The sequence below is a fragment of the Lutra lutra genome, chromosome 2, assembly GCF_902655055.1.
Source record: "Lutra lutra chromosome 2, mLutLut1.2, whole genome shotgun sequence".
Taxonomy (NCBI): domain Eukaryota; kingdom Metazoa; phylum Chordata; class Mammalia; order Carnivora; family Mustelidae; genus Lutra; species Lutra lutra.
This window is the reverse complement of record NC_062279.1, coordinates 126,244,523-126,269,980: the sequence shown is the minus strand read 5'-3', so window position 1 is coordinate 126,269,980 and position 25,458 is coordinate 126,244,523. Positions and strand designations below refer to the sequence as shown.

The window sequence follows — 25,458 nt, the reverse complement described above, 5'->3', positions numbered from 1 at the left end:
TGGAAGTAATTTACTGGCATGAAGACAGTTCTTTTTCAAGATATTAACTTTCGCTCTTAACTTCTCTTATACTCCCCACCTCTCCCAGTCCTAAAGGGCTGTCTTTTCCCATAGCCTAGGAATCATTATCGATGTCATCTATGTTTTTTTCCTTGCTACTCAGAATGGCTCAGTGACCAGCAGCATCAGAATTTCTTGGAAGCTTGTTAAAAATAGATAATCATGGCCCATCACTCAGATATATACTGAATTGTAGTCTACATTTAGTAAGAGCCCCTGGTAATTATGTGAACATTAAAGTATTGCTATGATCCACATAGAAGAAGAAGAAAAGACAAATTTCCTATCATCCTTGTAATGTGAACTTAAAACTACTTTTTTCAGGGTAGGGCAAATAAGCAGAAAGCAGTAATAGTGGTCTTTTCTTACATCATTGGACCTAGAAAAGGGAGACCTGATGGCCACATCTCCTTATTTCTTTGTAGTAGGACATTCAAGAGCAGGAGTGCTACTTTCTAATTTCTTCACTGGCCATGTGTCCCCCTCAGTTGCAATGTGAAAATACAATAGGGCAGTATATTACTCCTCAAAATCATGACAGTGAAGGAGAGAGAAGTAGAGAAAGGGTGTAATCTCTAATGGGTAAGAAGGGATTAGGTTCACAAATCTGTTCTTAATGACATCTCAGAAATATATGGCTAGTGTAATACTGGTAACACTCCAATCATCTGCTACATATTTATATCTGAAAATCTTAACAAATATGATTATACATTATTTGATTTCAATTATGTAGCATTATTGCCCTCCAAAAATGCTTTTAAGATTAGAGAACATTTCTTCCTACATGTATCTTGTTTTATTATTTTCTAATATATTTATTAAAAATAGACTTTGCTTTTACAGCATAATTTTTAGGAAAACTTCATGTTCTATTGAAAACTAACATGGACTTTAAAAAATTTACCTTTAGTTCTTGAAGCTTATCCACATAAATTTGTTTAGGTTGGTCTTCTCCTTCTTCATAAAGCCAATTTTCTGTGTCTTCCAATATCGCAGACAGTTTATTCAAGTCCTAATTATACATTTAAAAGACACTAACTGAAAATTCCTTAGAAATAAAAGTTATCAAAGAAGGACAGAACGTTTTCAAGTATAAAAGATTAAATTTCAATTTCTCTGGCTTTTTATTCATAAACATGTTTTTCACTATAGTTCTGCAGTTGGGAGAAATAACTAAGAACCATTCCTAAACGTGGCTCAAGGAGAAGAACAACAGTAACACATTTGGTATGTTTATTTATATAATTCGTATCAGCACTGTCAAATCATTTTTTTAAAGATTTACTTTAGGAAGACAGTGTGAGTGGGCAAGAGTGCATGGGAGCGCAAGTAGAAAGGAGGAATAGAGAGGAAGAGAGCAGACTCCGCACTGAGCGCAGAGCCCAACATGGGGCTCGATCTCATGAACCTGAGATCACAACCTGAGCTGAAATCAAGAGTCACATGCTTAACCAAGTGAGCCACCCAGGTGCCCTCAAAGAATTCTAATAAAAAATTTTAAAATTTAGACTTACTTCTTGAGTGATGAATTTTTCATAGACCGTGCCCAGCTTGTCTCTAAAATCATACACATACTCTTCAACAGCATTCTTAGCATCGTTTCTTTCTTTCTCTAATTTATCTTGCATTATCATCTTCCCCTATATTCAAAATGTTTAGATTAGCTGCTATTAAGAATATGCAGGAGAATCATCAGGGAAATGCATATAAAAACCACAATGAGCTATCACCTAATACCTGTCAGAATAGCTAGAATCAAAAAGACAAGAAAAAAGTGTTGCTAAAGGCATAGAGAAAAAGGAATCCTCGTGCAGTGTTGGTAGGAATATAAGTTGGTGCAGCAACTGTGGAAAACAGTAAGGAGGTTCCTCAAAAAATTAAAAATAGAAGTGCCATATGATCCAATAATTCCACTACTGGGTATCTGCCCAAAGAAAACAAAAATAATTAGAGGTATGCACCTCTGTTTATTGCAGCATTATTTACAATACCAAGATAGAGAAGAAACCCATGTCCATTGATAAATGAATGAAGGAGGTATGGGTTGGGTGTGTGGGTGTGTGGAGGGTGTAATGGAGTATTACTCAGCCATTAAAAAGGATGAAATCTTGCTATTTGCAACAACATAAATGGACCTATGTTAAGTGAAACAAGTCAGACAAAAACAAATGCCATGATTTCACTTAGTGGAATCTAAAAAAACGAAACAAATGAATAAACAAAGAATAGAAACAGAACTGATGGTTGCCAGAGGGGAGATAGGTGGGGGGATGGGCAAAATGGGTGAAAGGGAGTGGATACAGGCTTAGAGCTAAGGAATGAGTAAGTCATGGGGATAAAAGGTACAGCATAGGGAATACAGTCAATAGTATAATAATAGTGTATAGTGAGGGATGATAGCCATACTTGTGGTGAGCAAGATGTATAGACTAGTTTATCACTATGCTATATATCTGAAACTAAAGTAACACTGCATATCAACTAGACTTCAATTAAAAAAAGAAAAAGAATATGCATCAGGAAAATGCAAACCAAAACCTGTTCATACCTATTAGAATGACTATAATCAAAAGAAATGGATTGTAAGAAATGGACAACACTGGGGAGGATGTAGAGAATTTTTAACCCTTGCATATTGCTATTGGGAATGTAAAATCCTGCAGCTATTATGTAAAACAGTTTGGTGGTTCCTCAAAAAGCTAAACAAAGATTTACAGTATGACAGCAATTTCACTCCTAGGTATATAACCAAAGGAACTGAAAACAGGAACTCAAAACAGATATTTGTATGCCCACTACAGTATTATTCACAATAGCCAAAAGGTGGACAACTCAGTTGTCCATTAACAGATGAATGGATAAATAAAATGTACATATATATCCAATGAAATATTACTCTATTCTAAAAAGGTGTTACGTTCTGATACATGTTACAACATGAACTCTGAAAACATTATGCAAAGTATACGAAACCAAACACAAAAGGACAACTATTGTATGATTACAGTCAAATGATTTATCTAGAATAGGTAAATCCAGAGCAGAAAGTGGCTAGAGTTTACTGGGGTTTGGGGGGACAGAAGAATGGTGAGTTATTAATGATTACAGACTTTCTGGGATTATGAAAAAGTTATGAAAAAGAAATAGGCAGTGGTGACAATTCAAGAAACTTTGAATTTAACAATGCCACTGAATTGCTGTACATTTAGTCAAATGGCAAATTTTATGTTATATACATTTTACTACAATTTAAAAGATTGGTAAAGTGTAATATTCCAAAAGCCACCAAACTACACTTTAAATGGGTTAACTGTATGGTATGTGAATTATATCTCAATAAAGCTATTTTAAAAACCCCACATAGACTATGTCATTGTACATACTCAGGTTCAATACCTTGGCTCCCCATTTACTAGCTTTGAGATCACAGCAAGTTCACTGAACCTCTCTAAGCCTCAGTTTTCTTATCCTAAAACAGACAAAATACAACTATCTGTCTGTTAGGGCTGTTAGTAAGATTGATATAATTCACATAAAATTTTAGTATAGTGCCTAGCACCTAACTCATGCTGAATAAATGTTAGCTCTGGAAGGGGATATAGTATAGTGGTTGTGATCTTGAGCTTTGGAGACAGATTACCCAGGTGCAACTCAAAGGTTACTCTCTGACCTTGTATGATTACACTACCTGTTCCTGTCTCTTCATCTGTAAAACATAAATCTCTAACAGTACTTATACTTCACAGGTTTGAGTATTAAATACAATATCAATGTGTTTTAAGAGGTTTAGCAAATATGATTATTGTTATAACTAATGCAAAGAAATAAAGAATCTGAAAATTGCTAATACCTAAACAAAATTTTCACTTTAACAGAAACACAGTATTTTAAACAGAAGACTACAGTGTACAGACCTTTGGAATTTACATTGTTAGTGTTCATTCTTTTAAAACCTTAAAAAAAATTGTATACACAAAATTTGCCACAGCAGCACTTGCCCACACTTTATTCCTTTGGGAAAATTAATTTGTCTTAAAACAAATTCTTAATTACTCATGGTCTCCAAGAATGCTTGCTTCACCTTAATAGTTAATGAACAGGCAATATAGATAGGTACTAAACAGGGCAATCATTGTAAGTCAAATTCTCTTGAAGAAATTCCCAGAATAATGTGCACCAAGAGGAGAATATCGGTGCTTCAAAGAAAACTGATTTTTTCTAACACTAGCCAAGCCTGTAGAAATTACTACTACTTAAATAGACGTTTTAAAAATAATTTCTTACACAACTGCTAGTCAAGAAACAAAACTCTTTTCCTTGAGAGACTATAAAATTAGATACATGTAATTAGACATGTAAAGAAAATTTCAAGAATGACAACAGATCTTAAGAAGTCAGAAAATATTCTGAATAGAGCCTTATCTTTAAGAACACATTAGAAGAGGGGAGCTGCTAATACTTCCCCGTACAATGTCTGCCTCTGATGAAAGTTACACTGTACATGACATTAACATAGCTCAGTATTTTGTCTAAAATAAAGTAGTTCAATGACTTAATAATTCCTTAGGGGTTATAGACTAGGTACCCAAACTTTGTGGGCGGGTCATAATCATTGACTTTTACAAAAATTTCAGCCTACACTACCACTTATTTCAATATCAACTCAAATTTATATACCTCATTTTCAATGTAGCTGTTGAGAAGATCTTGGCCCAATTGTCTACACAGGCTACTCTGAATAGGCAGATCAATACTCTTGACTTTTCCTTTTTTAATAGTCTGGTTTAATCGATCTTGTTTGTCTGAGGGAGCTGACTGCAAAGAGAAATGCAAGAGAAGGAAAATAAAACCAGCTTAAAAAAAGATTTAAAAGTGATTTCAGATGAAACAAAAAAGTAAAATCAAAACTTTTACCATCTACTGTACTTAATACTATTTTAATATGGATAGTATCTTATACACTGCATACACTACATCTTTCTACATAAAAGACACCAGGATGGAAATGCAAATTAAAGCCAAAATGAGATGCCACTTCACACTCACTAGGAACAGCTATAATGAAAAAAAGAAAAATAACAAGAATTGGTGAGGATGTGGAGAAACTGGAACCCTGATATACTGCTAACAAGATTATAAAATACTGAAACCACTCTGGAAAAACAGTTGGGCAGTTCCTGAGTGATGATAACACTATAAAAATGACTATAGTAATAGTTGCAAAACTGCACTATTACATTTATAAAATGGAGTATATTAAAAACCACTGAATTGTACACTTTAAATGGGTGGACTATACGGTATATAAACTATATCTTAAGCTGTTAAAGCAAAAAATACCAAGAAAAATTGAAAATCTAGAAAAATAGGCTTTAATTTTAAAATTACAGAGAGCCTAGAACTGTTTTGTTGTTGTTTTGTTTTGTTTTGTTTTGTTTTGAGAGCCTAGAGCTTGAAACAGGATCTTTATAACCTCTGGGAAAGATCTACAACTAACCTACAACTAACCAATATAGATTAAATTCTGTTCAGGTTAGACAGACCTGTTGAAGATGTTTATTTAGAACTGCAGCCCCATTCATCTGGGTGATTAGATCGGGGTCTCTCCCTTTTATTGACAACAACTGTCTTAGTAAAATGATGACTTTCAATAAAAGAATTCTCCTTTAAATTTACCTTCAAAAATATATATATATATATATATTTTTTTTGCACAAAGGGAAATATTGTATAATATGCAGCAAAATGCTAAAAGTGGTTAATTTTGAGATGTGAGGTTACTGACAATGTAAGTTTTCTTCATTTAGCTTATTATATTTCCTATTTTTCTGGGATTATATGGTTTTTAACGGCACAAAAAAATTACTGAAAAATGCATCTTCTTTTTCTCACCAAAGGGATAATTTTATACATTGTTAGTGTTCATTCTTTTAAAAATCCTCTATAATAAACTCATAGAATTGTATTTATTCGGTTATATGCCTCTATACTTCCAGAGTACTAAGATTTAAAATATCAAGTGTATTAAAAGCATGTAGTATAAAGTAAATACGTTACTCAAAATACCAATCTCAAAAAGAAACAACCACAAAAACAGTAAAACACACCTTTGTTTTGGTTCCTGTATGATCAATTTCCTCTTCTGGGGTGTGTTCAGCATGACATTTTTGATGCCCTCCTTCTTCTTGGTCAACTTGCATTTTATCCTGGATAGAAAAATGTAATTGATAACATAAGTGTCCTCCTTATTCTATTTTTTAAAAATAAACAGCATGTTAAGTGTTCAAAATTGTAATGTGTGAACATTGTAAAGCAGAAGACTGTTTTCCAATGGAGAATAACTACAAATAAATAGATTAACACACAAAAGAAAAAGATCTATTTGATGATAAGTGAATAAACAGTTTCATTCAGCTGTGGTCAAGTAACTACAAAAGAAACAGAAAACGGTTTTCAAGTTAAAGTCACCAATCAAAATTCACAAATATAAGCTTACCAAAAAAAGAACATTAAATTTGACTTGAAAAATATTTTTAAAGAACTAAATGTGGGAAAATGAGATACAAAATACGTGTATTACATAAGTTCATTTTTTTAAATGTAGTAAAATACCCAATACATCAGAACTGTCAAAGTAGATGTCTCCAAATTATTACAAAGTAAACTTCAAAGATTTTTTAATGTCTAAAAGACAAGCTTTCAACCAGTTAAAATAAACTCTACTTGGTAAACAATCACAAGTAATAGATTTTTCTGGTCTTTCTTAACCTTATATGGTCATCTACTAAAAAGAAGCCTGGAATTCAGGAATCGTTATAATTTAAGTCTTCTTATATATTTGGAGTTAAGCAAATATAAAATACTCAGAAGGCTATCATGAAGAAATGCTTACTTGTGGCAAAGAGAATAATAAGTTAGAAGATCATTTAGCCAGTGTTCTTTGTAGTTAAAAGGTCAATTATCTCTGGGGTGCCTGGGTGGCTCAGTGGAGAAAGTGGCTGACTCTTGGTTTTGGCGGGGGTCATGATCTCAGAGTCCTGGGATCGAACCCCATGTAAGGAAGTCTGCTTGTGGATGCGGTCTCTGCCCCTCCCCTTACTCTCTAATAAATCTTTTAAAAAGTTTTTTTAAAAAGCCAAGTATTTCTGATATTCCACCCCACCCCACCCCCAGCCAACTTCCAACTGTAGAATTTCCCCGATCCTGATTGAAAAAAGGTGAAAAAAATGATATAGTGGTGAGTTGGTACAATGTAGGAAGACACAAATACATTTAACTCTACTTCATGAAATACTAAGAAAAAAATACTTTCAATTAAGTGGCCAAAATGCTTGATCAGTTAGCATTTTTATGATACTTATTGAAAGAGCTCTTCTAACATGTATATATTTATCTCTAAAAGATAAATCATATGAAGTGGTTAAGGTATTTCTAAAACTTCACATTCAAATTTTCAACTCTTCTGAATCAGTTAATTCAGTTGTTAAGTATTTTTCTACAAAATATTGTCCTCTCTGCCATCAAAAGCATCAGTGACCCAGCATTTGTTTAAAAATTGTTCCAGTATGGTCTCTTAATATTTTCTTATAAGCCCCTGATACCTATTCTACAAGTTTTATGATGGTATTTTTTTTTAAGATTTTATTTTATTTATTTGACAGAGATCACAAGTAGGTAGGGAGGCAGGCAGAGAGAGAGAGAGGGGTGAAGCAGGCTCCCTGCTGAGCAGAGAGCCCAATGTGGGGCTTGATCCCAGGACCCTGGGATCATGACCTGAGCCAAAGGCAGAGGCTTTAACCCACTAAGCCACCCAGGCACCCCTATGATGGTGTTTTCTTTATCACACCAAAAGGAGTCGGTTTTCAGACAGCAACCAGGACTTGAATTCCTTCCATGGAGGGTCTTGAAAACAATTTGTTGATGGAAGTGTCAAGGGGATGCAATTGCCTAGTCATGCCATTGGGAATAACAATCAAATTCACACTTGTACAGGTGATAAGAACTATATCATGAGTACTGCCACTGGCAACAATACATAAAAGATATGATCATTTGCAAAACCTACCCCAATTTCAGATATATTAAAAAAAAGTAGAAAATTGTACAGCTTACAATTGATTTGAGAGTAATATGTTAACCTTTTGAAATGATTTGAGAAGGTTCATACAAATAGTATCCATGGTGGGGAAATTAAAAGAAGTGCTTCTAGACTTTGGCTTCTCTAACAGATTTTAAAATTGCATGAGGGTCCAGATCGGTTTTCTGTTCCCTGCTATATCCATATACATATTCTTGTGCTTTTAGTTATTTGCTGAATAAAAAGTACTTAGGAATAAAATCCAGGGGCTCCTGGGTGGTACAGTTGGTTAAGCATCCAACTCTTGGTTTCAGCTCAGGTCATGATCTGAGGGTCATGAGACTGAACCCTGCCATCAGGCTCCATGCTCAGTTCAGAGTCTGCTTGAGATTCTCTCTCCCTCTGCCCCTCTAGCTTGTGCTCTCTAAAATAAGTAAATCTTAAAAAAAAAACAAACAAGAAGAACATCCAGAATCATTATCATGAACTATATAAAGGCTTTACTGGATTTGTCCCTTGATCTACCTTCTCAATAGTTTTTCTTGCCACTCTCCCCACCTTCTCCACTCCTGTATCTCATGTATCAGCTACCCTTGCACATTTGTTACAACAAAAAAGGGCTTTCTGCTTCAGTGGCTTTATACTTGTTATTCACTCTGCCTAGACATCTACCCACACCTTATCTTCAAACTGCTTTCTCATCTTTCAGGCTGGCTTACCTGTTCTTTCTTCACAGAGGCTTTCCTTATCACTACCACGCAGTTAATTTCCACTATGCATCCCCCCCCGCCCCCGCATTAAATTTCCTTTAAATGGTATCTTCTTGTTTCCAGCTTGTCCTTTCCCATTAGAATGTAAATTAAAGACAGACGGAGACCTTTTCTTTCTTGCTTACCACTGTATTCTCAGTGCCTAAAACAGTGCCTTGTACATATAAGTAATCAGATATTTTGAAAAAATGGCCAACAATTGGGGAATAGTAAAATCAAAGTATATTAGTACAATAAATGGCATATAGTCTTTCTGATCTCTGGTTTTGTGACAAAGCCTAAGATGTGATAACTTCTTAGTATGACCATATATTGATACATATATATGTACATATATATATATATATATATATATATATATATATACACACACACACACCTAGAAATGTTAATTTTGAGGTATCTTTATATTGAAGAAAAGTCAGCAATCTGTTATGATTTTTTTGGGAAAATCAAAGCTATCCTAATTTTTAATTAAAAAAAAAGAGGCCCATAAAATAATCTTTCATAAATCAACTCATGGCAACCCCCCCCCCCAAAAAAGATTCCTGCTGCATACTGGGTTTACATCAAAGCTACTAGTGTCAGCAAGCAGGGAAGAGTAAAAAGAACTTACTACCCTCTTAGTTTCCCTCTAAAACTGAAACAATTAAATTCCAAAGTCTACTCTGATTTGGTTCACATTTTTTGGGAAGAAGGAAGAAACGACTTTATAATGGTATATAAGACTTAGCTCTTAAACTTCTGGATACAGAATTTAAAAAATCCTAGAGAAAACCATTAAAAAATAAATATAGCATACAGGATTCTTTCTACACAGGATACTCAAACATCACTCCTTGTTAGCAATGCTTTGGAAATAAACTACAATTTATTCAACACTTACTATATCCAGCTATGGTAGGGATTTAAAAGGAGATAATATGTATGGTACATGCCTGCTAAATATGCCAAGGATATGATCCACAATATTAACCCTTCTTTTTCTCTTGATTATGTATGTTGTAGAAAGAATATTTAGGAACATCTTACTTATCCAGAAGAAATGCCTTATATGGGGACATCAACTACCTGGAAATGTTCCTATAAGCCAAAACACTCTTGGGTAGGCAAGTAAGTCTCTTGAATGGCCAAAGCAGCTATCATAACTTCATACCCTTTATTCACAGGTGCAATCTTTTAAGTCCACATCCAGATCATCTTTTAAGCCCACAGACAAAATAAAAGCAGCAAATAAGAAATGCTAGAGGTGGCAGAAAAATGGATGCTATATTATTGTTTTTAGTGCCTAGGACCTGCTATATACAGAAAACGAAATAAAGGTCTCAGCAGAGATTTTTAAGAAAAAGAAGTGAAGAAAACTGAAATAGTTATGAAAAACTCATCCTAATGGCATAAAGAGTCTCTCAATATTAGTAAAAATAAATCTTAATGGATTAAATGTACATGCCTGACAAATTATTATGAACTACAACTAAGAAAACTAACTTTTTAAAAAAAACTAGTCTTACATTAATTATAAAAATTTATACTCTTTACTAACACATTAAGACACTTCTTTTCTCCTTAGTTCAAACCTCTAAAGAGTTTAAAAATGTGAAAGATGTACAGCATTTAAAATTATACTTAAAAAATCATTCTTTGATGCTTTTATTTAAAAAGTTTATAACAATTTTTATAGTAAAACCTCAGAAATTAGTATTTTCAACTTTTAAGCTATCAGTTATAATTAAGAAACTAAATATTTATTAGAGGAACCTTGCAATAGGTTTTCTACATACCACATCGTCTTTGCTTTCATTCTTAAATGAAGTTTCTGTCTCCATAGGAGCATCACTGTGATCCCCTTCCACATTTTGCTTCTCAATTACTGATGCACTGGCCACACTGAAGATTCCATGGATGTTAACACGAACTTTAACCTTCACTTTGGAACTATCACCATCAGACTGAGGAAAAACATTCTGAATAGTGAAGCTCCCTTAAGGAAAAAAGAGCTTCCATCAGAACATGAGCCTCCAATTAATTTATTCATTCATTCTTTTAGATGAAGACAAATAATCATAAATTATATCCAGAATAACTACTGTGGAAAATGTACTAACCCTAGATCACCTCTTTTTTATATCTTAATGGACCTAATATTAAGATTTAGAAGGGTTAAGCAGCCTGCCCCAAATCATCAATGCTAGGACAAAGGACAATTTGACTCAAGGCAATAGAGCTTTTAAGTATGTTATAAATTGCTATTTTAAAACCAAAATAACAAAATTCAATTTATGAGCTTGATAAAAACGGACATTATCCTTTTGCTCCAAGTTTTGCAAATCATAACCATCTCAGTAATTCGCAAATAAAGCAGTTTTTAAAAATTTTACCCTATAACAAAATTGCTAAGTTATTCAGTCATTAATACCTACAAAGATATTAACTTTTCACTTTAAGAAACTATTTTATTATATCTTTTAAAATACCTTATTTTTAGGTAATCTCTACACCCAACATGAACTCACAACCCCAAGATTAAGATTCACACAACTCTTCCAACTGAGCCAGCCAGGTGCCCTTCTGCTGTTTTATTTTTAAAAATCCATAATATTTAATGATATCTATAGTACAGAAAGGACACTAGGCAGAAAAACTGAAGTAAAAAATTTGGTTGACCTTTGTTACAGGTTGAATTGAGACCCTTACCCTCAAATTAATATAAAGTCCTATTCTCAAGTACCTCAGAAGATGACCTTATTTGGAAGACAAGGTCTTAGCAGAGGTAATCAGGTTAAAATGAGGTTATCAGGGTAGGCTTTAATCCACTGACTGATGTCCTTATATGGAGACAGATACACATACAGAGCAAATGTCTTGGGAACATGAAGATGGCCATCTACCAACCAAGGACAGAAGCCTGGAGCAGATCCTTTCCTCAAAACCCTCAGAAGGAATCCTGTCAACACTTTGATTTCGTACTTCTAGCTTCTAGAACTGGAGACAATAAATTCTGTTTAAGCCACTCAGTTACAGAAGCAAGGGCAAATGAATTCCACCTTCCCTAACTTATTTCTACTGCTTTAAATAACGTATTTGAGATATTCAGATTGTTCCCTTTTTAGTCTATCAATAAAAGCAATACAAATAGAAAAGTTAAAGAATTATAAATTATTCCTTCTCTTAAATGTTATAAAAATCATACTTTGTTTTATATCTCTAAAAAAAATTACTCAGCTAAAACAGTTATTATAGTCCCCAATTTTCACTTTTGTATTGATCCAAAGATATGCATTCTAGTTGTTGCCAGGGAACTTAAGTTTAAAGTCAGAATACATAGTCAGTCTAACAGCACAATTTCAACTTACTGTTGAAGGAGTTTTTCCATAAAAAAATGACCCTTACCCAAACCTTTCAGGCAAATTACAGGGCATTTTAAATGGAGAAGTCAAAATGAATTAAAAATATTCAGATCTGCTGTTATTCCAGGATAAACTGTGAGTACTAAAAGCGCATGTTTAGAAAAAGTATGAATAGCTTTCAGTGCTAGCTTAGCTCAAACATCAATTTATTAACTACTTGATTCAAATGTTAATATATTTATAAAGCAAAAGTTTGTGAAATTTTTTTCTTGAGTTCTCTTACCAATTCTTGGATCAGGATAAGGCACTTCATGTAAATTAGTATAAAATGCTTCTAGTTCAAATGGTTCCTTCTTGTGGAAAGTAATGACTTTTGAAAATGGGGCAGGATGGTTCTTACAGAATACTTCACATTCCCTAAAATGAAGTGGGAAAATAGTTCAAAATAAGCAGGAAGTTGTCTATGAATCTAATTACAGAATCCATGTGATTCCTAATTCAAAAGCAGCAACTGTAAAGACCTCTATCACAAATGTAAAGATAAAGAATTACTGGTTTTGCTATGAACATACAATTTGATAGGTTTATGGCTCAAAGTTTTTAGAATGTCTGTCATGAGACAATTTTATCCTACCAAAAAAAAAAGAAAAATGAACTGAGACAAGGTATATTTTGAGGCCAAAATACAGGAAGTAGTTTTTTTGCTCACATCTGTGGACCAAATCCTATCAGTTTCCAAAATACTTGTCATATGTAACCCTTTTAATTCTAGCTTCCTTTAAAATACTTTAATTTGAAACTAATTTCAAACTTACAGAAAGGAGCAAAAATAACAGCACAAGAAACTAAAGGAACAAGGAACACTATATATCTTTTAACTAGATTTACTGCCAGCATTTTATTCCACTTTTCTAATCACTTAAGTGCACACTCTATGTACATGTGTATTTTTTTCAGAACCAGTGGAGGATGTTACATCCATTACAGCCCTTTACATCTAAGTACTTCAGTGTGTATTTCCTAACAGGGATATTTTCTACTATAACCACAGTACAGCTGTCAACTTTATAAATTTGCACTGATACTTCCATATTCCAACTTTTTCAACTGATGTAATAATGTCATAGTATTTCTTCCTCTCTAGTACAGGAAATTGTAAAATCTACATAAGAAGTCCCACTCTTACTTAAACAGCTTAACAGAAATAGCTTAAACTATTGTTTATAGTGGCCCAGAATCTTACTCTAGAATACTATACCATTACCCTATTCATTATGCAAGGTTTGCAAATCTCATATTCATGGACCTTTCCCTCTATCCCAGCTTTCAAAAACCTACATTATCTTTTACTTTCTTATTGTAATTACTAGGATAGATTTACTTTTCAATTTAACTCCCCATATGTTTCTTAAAATACTTTTCTGGATCACTGTATCTTCAACTGAACTTAACTTTAATTATCTACTTTAAAGTTTATTTAGGGGCTCCTGGGTGGCTCAGTGGATTAGGCATCTGCCTTCAGCTCAGGTCATGATCCCAAGGTCCTAGGATGGAATGCTGCAATGGGCTCCTTACTTAGCAGGGAGTCTGCTTCTTCCTCTGCCCCTCACTCTGCTCATGACCTCTCTCTCACTCACTCTCTCGAATAAATACAATCTTTTAAAAAAATAACATTTTTTTAAGTTAATCTCTACACCCAACATGGGGCTCAAACTTACAACCCTAACATCAAGAGTCACATGCTCTTCCAACTGAGCCAGCCAGGTGCCCCTGAAGTTAACTTTAAAGAACAGCATTTCTTGCCTCAAAATTGACATTAGGACATGTCATTTAAATGTTCTGCAAAACATTCAGATCAGACTGATGATCCATAGTTTCAGAATTTGTATAAAACTTTTAGTTTCTTGGGGGTGTGGATGTAAAGAGCACAGAACAAAATTTTAAAAGTAACTTTAAAATCTAAATACAGGTTTATCTTTTTGTACAAATTTTAAGCTCTGAAATCTAGTCAGATATATTATTGGAAACACAAATTTTTATTTTGGTAGGGAAGCAAGCTATTTCAATTTTAAGCAGTTCATGGAAAAGGAAATGTAAATGTCAATAAAAGCATGAAAAGACTGTGGCTCATGAAAGTCAGAAATGCAAATCTATTAACAAAGTACTTATTTTCACTTTCAGAATGTTATCTTTTTTTTTTAAGATTTTATTTGACAGAGAGAGAGAGATCACAAGTAGGCAGAGAGGCAGGCAGAGAGAGAGAGAGGGAAGCAGGCTCCCTGCTGAGCAGAGAGCCCGATGTGGGGCTCGATCCCAGGACCCTGAGATCATGACCTGAGCCGAAGGCAGAGGCTTTAACCCACTGAGCCACCCAGGCACCCCCAGAATGTTATCTTTAAAAGCATAGAAGAAGGGGCGCCTGGGTGGCTCAGTGGGCTAAAGCCTCTGCCTTCGGCTCAGGTCATGATCTCAGGGTCCTGGGATCGAGCCCCACATTGGGGCTCAAATAAGCTCAAATAAGGGAGCCTGCTTCCCTCTCTCTCTCTCTGCCTGCCTCTCTGCCTGCTTGTGATCTCTGTCAAATAAATAAATAAAATCTTTAAAAAAAAAAGCATAGAAGAAAATGAGCTACAACAGATAATTCAGCAATGTTAAAAGGAATATAAATTGGTATAATCCTTTTGGTGAATAGTGTGGCAATACTGGTTATAATAATGCTCATATCCTTTGGGTCAATTTCGGTCCTATATAGTTATCTTACAGATATACTAAACCCAACTAAACAAGGAAATGTGTACAAGGATGTTCCTAATAGCACTAACTGAATCAGAAAAAATAAGACTTTAGGGTGTATTCATTAAATTAATTATGGCACACACAACTGCTGAGAAAGTCACTGTCTATTGATATGGAAAGGTAGTATGTAACATTTTAAAAAGGAAGTTGCACTGGAAAACACTCAGATAATGATGTATGTATTTAAAAAGTGCAACTTTTGGGGGCACCTGGGTGGCTCAGTGGGTTAAACCTCTACCTTCAGCTCAGGTCATGATCTCAGGGTTCTGGGATCGAGCCTCGCATCGGGCTCTCTGCTCAGCGGGAAGCCTGCTTCTCCCTCTCTCTCTCTTCCTGCCTTTCTACCTACTTGTGATCTCTCTCTCTCTGTCAAATAAATAAAATATTAAAAAAAAAAAAAGTGCAACTTTTATTTTTGGATATTCAAGAAAATGGATAAATATAAGTGTAGCTAGGGACGCCTGGGTGGCTCAGTTGGTTAAGCAGCTGCCTTCGGCTCAGGTCATGATTCCAGTGTCCTGGGATCGAGTCCCGCATCGGGCTCCTTGCTCAGCAGGAGCCTGCTTCTCCCTCTGCCTCTGCCTGCCATTCTGTCTGCCTGTGCTTACTCTCTCTCCCTCTCTCTCTGACAAATAAATAAAATCTTTAAAAAAAAAAAAAAATATATATATATATATATATATATATATATATATATATATATATATAAGTGTAGCTATTAACAATGGCTACCTTTGTAAAATGGGCTAAGTAGGACTTGGGGTAGGGCAGATGCAGGTTTTTTAAGTTTTTATATTTCCATATTGTGATTTTATTTGAAAATAAGAATGATTTACTTTATAATAAAATATTAATCAAAAATATGCCATCGTGGTTTACATGTTATATTTTATAGTTCCTTTTCTCTAACATTTTATTCAAAAGTATTTGAGTTTTCATAAATAAAATCTTTAAAAAAAAAAAAAAGTATTTGAGAGTTTTAGAAGCATAAATTCCTCTAGTTCAGAAAGTTCTTTCAATTGGTTATTTACAACAAGCTCTAACTTACCAAGGCTTTAAAAGTAACTTACCCAGTTCCATCTTCAAAAGAGGTCTTCCATCTTAATGTGATTGAATAGGGAACAAGGTCTGTTATAGAAAATTCACGCACTTTAAATGCTGGTGAGAGAATCGCACACTGAAAATAAGATGTATACCATATTTAAATCAACAAACACAAAACATACCGTAGGTTACCCTGATTGAACTGTTTGATAAAGTCCTTATAATAAAATCGTTACATCCTAAAAATTACAGTCTTTTGGTAAGAGCTACTTTAAAATGTCAAGAGTACTCTATGACCTTACAAAAATATATTTTTAAATCTGAAAAAATAATTTTAAATGGGAATATAAAAATTCATAAAGTAAATGTTCTTTCACTACAGTATAGACATTGTCCTATGACAGTTTAAAAACATAAATTGGAGGGGCGCCTGGGTGGCTCAGTGGGTTAAGCCGCTGCCCTCAGCTCAGGTCATGATCTCAGGGTCCTGGGATCGAGTCCCGCATCGGGCTCTCTGCTCAGCGGGGAGCCTGCTCCCTCCTCTCTCTCCACCTGCCTCTCTCTCTACTTGTGATCTCTCTCTGTCAAATAAATAAATAAAATCTTTAAAAAAAAATAAATAAAAACATAAATTGGAAAAATGCAAGACTTACTTATCAGGAATAATTTAAATTTATTTTTAGCCTATTGACAAGTGGTTCGAACAAATATTATTAAAAGGTCTCTTTAGGCTTATCACCATATTTCTGGCAAAAAATATACTGTAAAAAAGAGGGGGATTATTAAATAATCATACCTGTAATGCACATCCTCTTGCAACAGCTTCATCAGCATTTAATGTGGTACTTATGTCTTTAAGAAAGAATTTAGTGATTTGTTCTTTCACTGCAGGAATTCGAGTTGCTCCCCCTACAATTTCTATACTACTTATGTCTTCACGTTGCAAGTCTGGAAAACAAAATGTTTTTAATTGAGAAAAATAAGATAGTCTTTATTAAAATGTGACCAAAAGACCTTGGAAAGTACTTTAAAAAAAAATGATTTTATTTTTGCTAAAAACAAGACTAAATAGAAAAAAGATAAAAACAAATTTTAGAAAAAGGCAAAACTTAATAAATATTAACTATCCATGCATCAAGCACTGCACTTGGTCGAGATGACAGAGTGACAATAAGAACAGACAAGTACCTCATGGGCTCTCCAGAGTCCTTCAATTTTCTAATTTCACCTCACAAATACCCATAGAAAGTACTGGTTACCAAAAACCTTAACAAAAAGCAATCATGTCTCATTTCTACTTTTTTCTCATCTTAGACTTTACAGGATACTTACATATAAACACCTCCAAATATAACTAATGTTAGTTTTATGATGTAAACAATAACATAAGTCAGGAATTAGTCTCATAAACCCAGATTCATAGTGCCTTTACTCTTATGAATGTAGCTAAACTCTCCCTCTCTAAAACAAGAGATAAAGGGGCTTTTGGGTGGCTCAGTGGGTTAAGCCTCTGCCTTTGGCTCAGGTCATGATCCCGGGATCCTGGGATCGAGCCCCGCATCAGGCTTTCTGCTCGGGAGTGAGCCTGCTTCCCCAACTCTATCTGCCTGCCTCTCTATCTACTTGTGATCTCTCTCTGTCAAGTAAATAAAATAAAAAATCTTAAAATGAGAGATAAAAATCTTTAAAAAACAAATGAAAGTTTTCATCGCTTTTACCATTTCCTACCCCATTCAAGTGAATTAATGCCATAATACAATTCTGATGGTTAGTCTAGTAATTTACACTTACTAGCTTGTTCCATTACTGCTTTTAATGGTGGCTCAACCCTGGTGAAGAGGGAAGCACATAACTGTTCAAATTGAGCCCTGTGGGAAAATTAAATAAAATTCATCATTTTGGGATATAAAATTCAAGTAGATCTTCTAAACAGGATGAAAAATATCAGACATGATCTGAACATAAAATAAGCCAACACTTCTTAAATTGAAAACATACACGGTACCTGTTCATTTTACTAGAAACATCAAGGTCATTCATGAAACATTCAATGTTCAGTGGAAGATCTGATGCATTTGCACTCATTAGCTTCTTCAGTTTTTCACATTCCTGATATAAACGCAACAAAGCCCGAGAATTTTCTTTCACATTTATCTTATATTTGGTCTTGAACTCCTCACAGAAGTAGTCTACTAAAGCCTCATCAAAGTTCCTGCCACCCAAATATGGATCAAAGGTAGTAGCCAAGACCTGTTTAACCAAAAAACCAGAACTGAATTTTCAGAAATATAAATGCTTTCAAAAAAATAAAAACCAACTTTTAAAAATAAAGTTAAAGGCAAAAAACTTGACAAAAAGGGGTGTCAAACTTGCTATCACTTATACTAATTATCACTTATATTTAGTCAACATACTTACCCATTCTGAATTATCTATTTTGGGTTGCAGATCCATATACCATAATTATAATTAATTCTATTTCTGAATAATTTAGTTATAATTAAAACTTCACTATCTCATATCCATTGATTCTATAACAACACTGAACAGACAGGCCAAAAACCAAGTTTAAGAGAGCAAAGGAACAGTCCTAGCATGAAATCAAAACAAAACAGCCAAGAAAAGCCAATTCAAAGATTAAATCTAAAACAGCACAATTGGTCAATTTTCAGGTCAGGAATTAGGCCTTCTAACTACCATGAAAAAAAAAAAGGCCAAGCCATTTTTATACCATTTTTATAAAAACACAGAACAAAAGAATACATGAAAAAAAACAAAAAATAAAACAGAAGAAAGCGAAGAGAAGAAACAAAAATTAATAATATAATAAACTTGTTGACCAATGAGCCCCAGCTAGTGGATGGATCAAAGAGGAGTAGAAAAGTCACAGAACTCGAACACCATACCTCTTGAAAATGCAGGAGCAAGATATCTAGTCTCTCTCTCCAAGCTAGAGGACACAAATGACTACTTACACTAGTCACTTAAAAAATAGAAACCCCACCGTTGGTGTGGCTCCTCAGGTTTTTTTCACAAGTATGTGTGATGGAACAATAGTAAACCCCACAGAAAGTTGTAAACATAATGTGACTGGGTTATCAGCCCACAGACTAGTACAGAGAATTCATGGATCAACTTCTTGCTAGGACCAGTACCACACAAAATTAACTGCAAAACTATGTTGGTATGTGATTAGTGCAAACATGCATCCTTCTGGATAGAAGGGCCACAGATATAGCTACTCAAAGATATCTACTAAAAAGGAAGGGAGGAAAATATTCTTAAGTTAAAATTCAAGACTAAACAACAGATTAAACCAATTTACAGAAAACTATCATATATTCATTATAAGTCATTACCCTTGTGCTTTCTGATTACAAGGATGTTACTATAAACTGTGAGACAAAAGGCTCTAAAAGGTCTGTTGGATAGTATTTCATCTTCTAAGTAACTTCTACATTATGTGACTGATGATGAAAGACAAGATGATAAGATGACCAATGTAAAAATGAATGTAAAATCAAATACAGACTATAAGATAAGCACACAGAACTAAACGATGCCACATTCTAGAAAATTATAATTAGAACTCCTGGATAAGGAAAGTTTATAAAACAAAGAGAATCATTTTAGAAAATGTTTCCTAAATATATTTATGGATAGTAATGTACTTAATGCTCCCTGTAGGTGACTTAACACCTTGACAATAAAAATAGCTAATACATATTACAGTATCTATTATAAGGCATTCCAAGCATTTATCATACATTAAAACTAATTTTTCCTCAAAAATTATGAGGTAATTACTGATAGTATCTTCAGGTGGCAAACCTGAGATTTAAAGAGAGTATGTAACTTGCTCAAGGTCACAGTTTTTAAGTGGCCGAGCCAGGATTTAAACCCAGGCACTAAGGTTCTCTATATTGTCTTACATGCTCTCTTAACCATTAAACTTACATATAGCAAATCATTTATTTACTTACTTTAAGTTTTCCTTTGTTAAAAGCACAAACGGAGACCTGGTAGGCAGAATGTCCCATATCAATAAATACTACATTTCTTGGTTTCTCATCCAGTGGGGGAAGATCCTGCTTATAAATTCCATATGCTAGTGCAACTGTGTAAGAACAAAGAAATTACATTAGTATCAGGATAGCAATCACTTGGAAAACAAAAGATAAGTCCTTTTGATACTGCACTTTAATAGAGAGTAATATAAATTATATTCATTTCAAAGTAAATTAACTTTTTATAATTTGGTTACTGTTTTTATTTTTCCTTTAGAATCATTTGTTATAGTTAATTCTTACAGCAAATTTAAGACATATTTAACTTGTAGCAAAATACTGTACTACAAAACTAAAGGTTAAAAGAGCCAGTACACAGTAAGTTTTAAAAAGATAAATGCTTTATATTAAAACAAAAATAACCGGAACAGTATTTTTTCTGACAGTGATTTTCAAACTACAAAGTGCTCACCTGCAGTAGTTTCATTCATCAACCTTAAACAATTTAAACCTGCAACCTGGGCTGCAGCCATCACAGATCTTCTCTCAGCATCAGTGAAAAAGCTAGGAATCTGGTATTTTAAAATAGTAATTAAAATATATTAGTTTGATGTAATAGACTTTAAACATTTCGTCAGCTAAAAATGTAAAATAACTGCTCTAAAACTTGTGTAGGGCTTAAGGCAAAGAATGGTGTTCTAATTAAATAAACAAGAAAAAAAATACTAGTTTTTTTCTTTTTTGGCAATTTCTCTACCATAAAGTGTTGACCTAAGTTTGAACACAAATTTAAAGCAATTAATAAGATGACATTATACTTCAAGATTTCCAAAATATGTTCATCTAAATCCTTCTTGTGTTGGTTCTGCTCTATGGAAAAAAAAAATGTTTGTTCATCTTTAATAATGAAAAATTGAAAGCCCAAGACTGTTAAAATGAGAATAAATATATCTTGGTATTTCCATATAATGGAATACTATGTGGCTGTTAGAATCAGGCAGATCTGAATGGTCATGGAAGAGTATCTATACTGATCAGAAAAAAGGACATGTGTAGCATGATTTTTGTGTAGGTATATGTTACCTAGGAGAATATAAAACCCAAAGGTTTGCAGTGCCTATCATCTCAAAGGGAAGGGGTACCTATATTGCAGGGGACTTACGAAGAGCACGTACTTCTTTTAAAATCACCAAAAACCACTATATGTTTAATTAATGTTAATTAAACAAAGATTTTATTAAAAGATAACTGAAACTTTTAAGATTTACATATATTTAGTTCTGTCAAACTTTGTGTCTACAGACAGATTTCTGAGAAACTCATTAAGTAGGAATACCTGGGTGGCTCAGTTGGTTAAGCATCTGACTTAGGCTCAAGTCATGATCTCAGGGTCCTGGGACAGAGCTCTGAGGTGGGCTCCACACTCAGCAGGGAGTCAGCTCTTCCCTTCTCCCTCCCCCTGCATGTGTGCATGTGTACTACATGCTCTCTCAAATAAATAAATCTTTAAAAAAAAAAGCTAATTAAGTACATTCATGTACAAAATGACTTGAAGCTCTTCCAATTTTAAGTTGTCTCCAATTTTATTGCTTTTTGAAGTCAGAAATTTCATTTAACAGATACTAATAACAGGAAAAGAACTTGAATTTTGATAAATTGTTTATCCTGATTTTGCTATTATCCTTCTGACAAAAATCCAAATTCTAATATAGATTTCATTTAATACTCATTGAGCACTTATGTACCAGGTACTTTTCTAACCACTTAGGGATATAACAGTGCATAAAACAGAGAAAATACTTCCCCTTATATAGCTCACAATGTGTCTATCATACTAACTACAAAGTAAATAATGGCCAAAATGTTCATCATGCTCTCTTCTGACATTAACTTTTTTTTTTTTAAACTGGTGTAAAGTTTTTTTTTTTTTTTTTTTTTTTAATTTCTTTTCAGCCAGTGCTCCATGCAATACGTGCCCTCCCTAATATCTACCACCTGGTTCCCCCAACCTCCCACCCCCCACCCCTTCAAAGCCCTCAGGTTGTTTTTCGGAGTCCATAGTCTCTCATGGTTCACCTCCCCTTCCAATTTCCCTCAACTCCCTTCTCCTCTCCATCTCCCCTTGTCCTCCATGCTATTTGTTATGCTCCACAAATAAGTGAAACCGTATGATAATTGACTCTCTCTGCTTGACTTATTTCACTCAGCATCATCTCTTCCAGTCCCGTCCATGTTGCTACAAAAGTTGGGTATTCATCCTTTCTGATGGAGGCATAATACTCCATAGTGTATATGGACCACATCTTCCTTATCTATTCCTGACATTAACGTCTGATGTGAAATTATTATAAAGTATAGTCAATGAACTTGAATTTAAGATGAACTTTAAAACCAAACCCGCTATGATGTATACTTTCAACTGGTAGTACAAGGGTAGAGTTATAGGCAGAGGCTTGGGAATAAAATACAGGAGTGTGAATTCTGGCTTAAAACTCATTAGCTCTGGGGGCGCCTGGGTGGCTCAGTGGGTTAAAGCCTCTGCCTTCGGCTCAGGTCATGATCTCAGGGTCCTGGGATCGAGTCCCGCATCGGGCTCTCTGCTCGGCAGGGAGCCGCTTCCTCCTCTCTCTCTCTGCCTGCCTCTCTGCCTACTTGTGATCTCTGTCTGTCAAATAAATCAATAAAATCTTTAAAAAAAAAAACAAAAAAACCCAAAAAACTCATTAGCTCTGTTGATTTGGGGCAAGTTATTTAACTTCTCTGTCTGCTTTCTAATCTATAAAACTGGAATTAAAAATATCCTACCTTCATAGGGTGGATTCTGAGGATTAAATGAGTTAGTACTTATGAAATGCCTGCAACATTGCCTGGCCAAAGGTACACTCTAGTATTTGCTATTATTAAATGGTCAGAATAGAAAATATTAAAGCTCTATTATTTTTCTCTCATTCAAAAAATTCTAAATACCTATAATAATCTAATTACTAAATTCCAGTGGAGTTTATAATCCAATTCTATTTTTCTGAGGATAGGAGACTGTTGAAATTAGGTAGAGAGGTTTAATAGTATTAGAAATATACTCACTTTTAAGTGACAACATGTAACTTTAAAAAGTTATCAGTATATAATGGGATCTCAAAAGATAAATGATGAAATGTTCTATGAATCCTTAAAGAAAGACCTTTTCTTTCTGAAAAACATTGCATTCTCTCTTATATGTGGAATCTACAAAAGCTAAATTCATAGAAGCGAGAGAGTAGAGTGGTGGTTACCAGGGGCAAGGAGGTGGGGGAAATGGGGAGATACTGGCCAAAGATTATAAAGTTTCAGTTATGTAGGATGAATAAATTCTAGAAATCTAATGTATAGCATATGGTATCTAGAGTTAGTTATAGTGTATTATATACTGGAAATTTGCTAAGAAAGTAGATCTCAGGTGTTCTTGCCACACACACAAAAATAGTACTTGAGATGGGTATGTTAATTTGCTCAATTGCAGTAATCATTATCATTTCACTATGTATATGTATGTCAAAGGATCATGCTACACACCTTATACCTAAACAACTTTTACTTTAAAGGAGATACAATGGAATTGGGGGGGGTGATAAATATGTTTATAATACTGATAATGATTGATGATGGTTTTGTTTAAGCATATGTCAAAATTTCTGAAACTATAACATGTTAAATATATCCAATTTTTCATTTAAAAAATATTTTTTTCTTTCTGATACAAAATATACAAATATATATAATCTCAAATTCCCAACTGGGAATTTTCAGCTTTGCGATGAAATGTTAAGGTCCCTACAGGTGGGAAGTTAAGAGTGACCAGGAAAGATTCTTAGGAATTACTGGGAGGTACAGCAGTCACTAATCATATACACTGTTTTTTTTTTTTAAGATTCACAGATTATCATAACTGACTTTTTAGGAAACTAACTCAATCCTAAACTTTACCAAATAAGGTGTTTTTTTAAACATAAAAATGGTTTTGTTTTTTTTTTTTACTAATTAAGATCAGAAAGAGTAAAGAAAAGGGAAGAAAAATATTTCAATAAAATGTTAATATACTGGAAGGTGCGATTTGAAAGTAGTGAAGTAAACTTACTGAAATCACACAGTCTGCCACTGGTTTCTTCAAAGCGTTTTCTGAAGTCTCTTTAAGTTTAGCCAGCAGCATTCCAGTAACTTGCTCAATTGCAAAAGGTCTCTCTTCTTCTAGGTACCGCACCTAAAACCAGAAGTTGAGATATTTATTAAGAGTCTTTTATTCAGGGGCACCTGGGTGGCTCAGTGCTTAAGCCTCTGCCTTCGGCTCAGGTCATGATCTCAGGGTCCTGGGATCGAGTCCCACATGGGGCTCTCTGCTCTGCAGGGAGCCTGCTTCCTCCTCTCTCTCTCTCTCTGCCTGCCTCTCTGCCCACTTGTGATCTCTGTCAAATAAATAAAATCTTTAAAAAAAAAAAAGTCTTTTATTCATCTAATATATATTCTGTGAGGATCTACTCTATACATGATAGACAACAGCAAAAAAGACAGTCTTTGCTCAAGGAAGTTATATTCTGAAAAAGATTATTCTACTATTACCACCTCTCATTTCTAAAATTCAAGTGACTTACACATAGTAATATAACCAAATTGTTCCCCAAAATGTCTTCCTGCCTTAAATCTCTCCTTTTCACAAAAGCAATTTTTCAAAAAGATTTTAAGAGAGAGAGTGTGTGTGTGCTAAGCAGGGGGAGAGGGGCAGAAGCAGGCTCCCCACTGAGCAGGAAGCCTGATGAAGGGCTCAATCCCAGGACTCTGAGATCATGACCTGAGTTGAAGGCAGAGGCTTAACGGACTGAGACACCCACATGCCTCTCACAAAAGCAATTTTTAACATTCACTTTCCAGGCATATATTGAACGAGAAAAAGATCAAATAATCCTTCTTTTGAAAGTTAGAACTCTTCTGGATTTAAAATGAAAGATTTAGTCATACAGTTTTAGGAAGAGGAAATTAGAATATCAGGAAAGAAAACTTCTTATTAAAAAAAGATATTTTATCTATTATTCCAAGGTTTCTAGGAATAATCATAAGTTAAATATTAGAGATGTATACATGAAATTTCAAAATTATGTTTTTTAGACCAAATAACCACTTCATCTTATACACAGGTTTAAGAGTAGGTTGCATTTAAGCACACAAAAGGGAACTTTACAATGCTTCTTGATGAAGGAATACTGGAAGATGTGTGCTTTAGATAATTAAGCCCTTTTATAATAACCAATAAATTTATGAGCAATATAAAGTTACCCTGGGACCCATATAATAACTACATTTAGTTTACTGAAGAAAAAGTTATG

The 25,458-nt window shown here is 34.1% G+C and overlaps 1 protein-coding gene across 2 annotated transcripts in view; it reads right to left on the bottom strand.

Moving 5' to 3' along the window:
* HSPA4L (heat shock protein family A (Hsp70) member 4 like) overlaps nt 1-25,458 on the bottom strand; it is a 53,170-nt gene that overhangs the window by 10,588 nt on the left and 17,124 nt on the right. For both annotated transcript variants that reach the window (XM_047718399.1, XM_047718400.1), the window contains exons 5-17: nt 24,219-24,341; nt 20,577-20,676; nt 20,081-20,214; nt 18,103-18,347; nt 17,889-17,965; nt 16,894-17,045; nt 16,124-16,230; nt 12,541-12,674; nt 10,692-10,891; nt 6,171-6,269; nt 4,741-4,878; nt 1,578-1,703; nt 968-1,075 (exon numbers count right to left, since the gene is read on the bottom strand). In XM_047718399.1, coding sequence (XP_047574355.1) covers nt 968-1,075; nt 1,578-1,703; nt 4,741-4,878; nt 6,171-6,269; nt 10,692-10,891; nt 12,541-12,674; nt 16,124-16,230; nt 16,894-17,045; nt 17,889-17,965; nt 18,103-18,347; nt 20,081-20,214; nt 20,577-20,676; nt 24,219-24,341 — 1,743 coding nt within the window. The remainder of the gene's footprint in view (nt 1-967; nt 1,076-1,577; nt 1,704-4,740; nt 4,879-6,170; nt 6,270-10,691; nt 10,892-12,540; nt 12,675-16,123; nt 16,231-16,893; nt 17,046-17,888; nt 17,966-18,102; nt 18,348-20,080; nt 20,215-20,576; nt 20,677-24,218; nt 24,342-25,458) is intronic.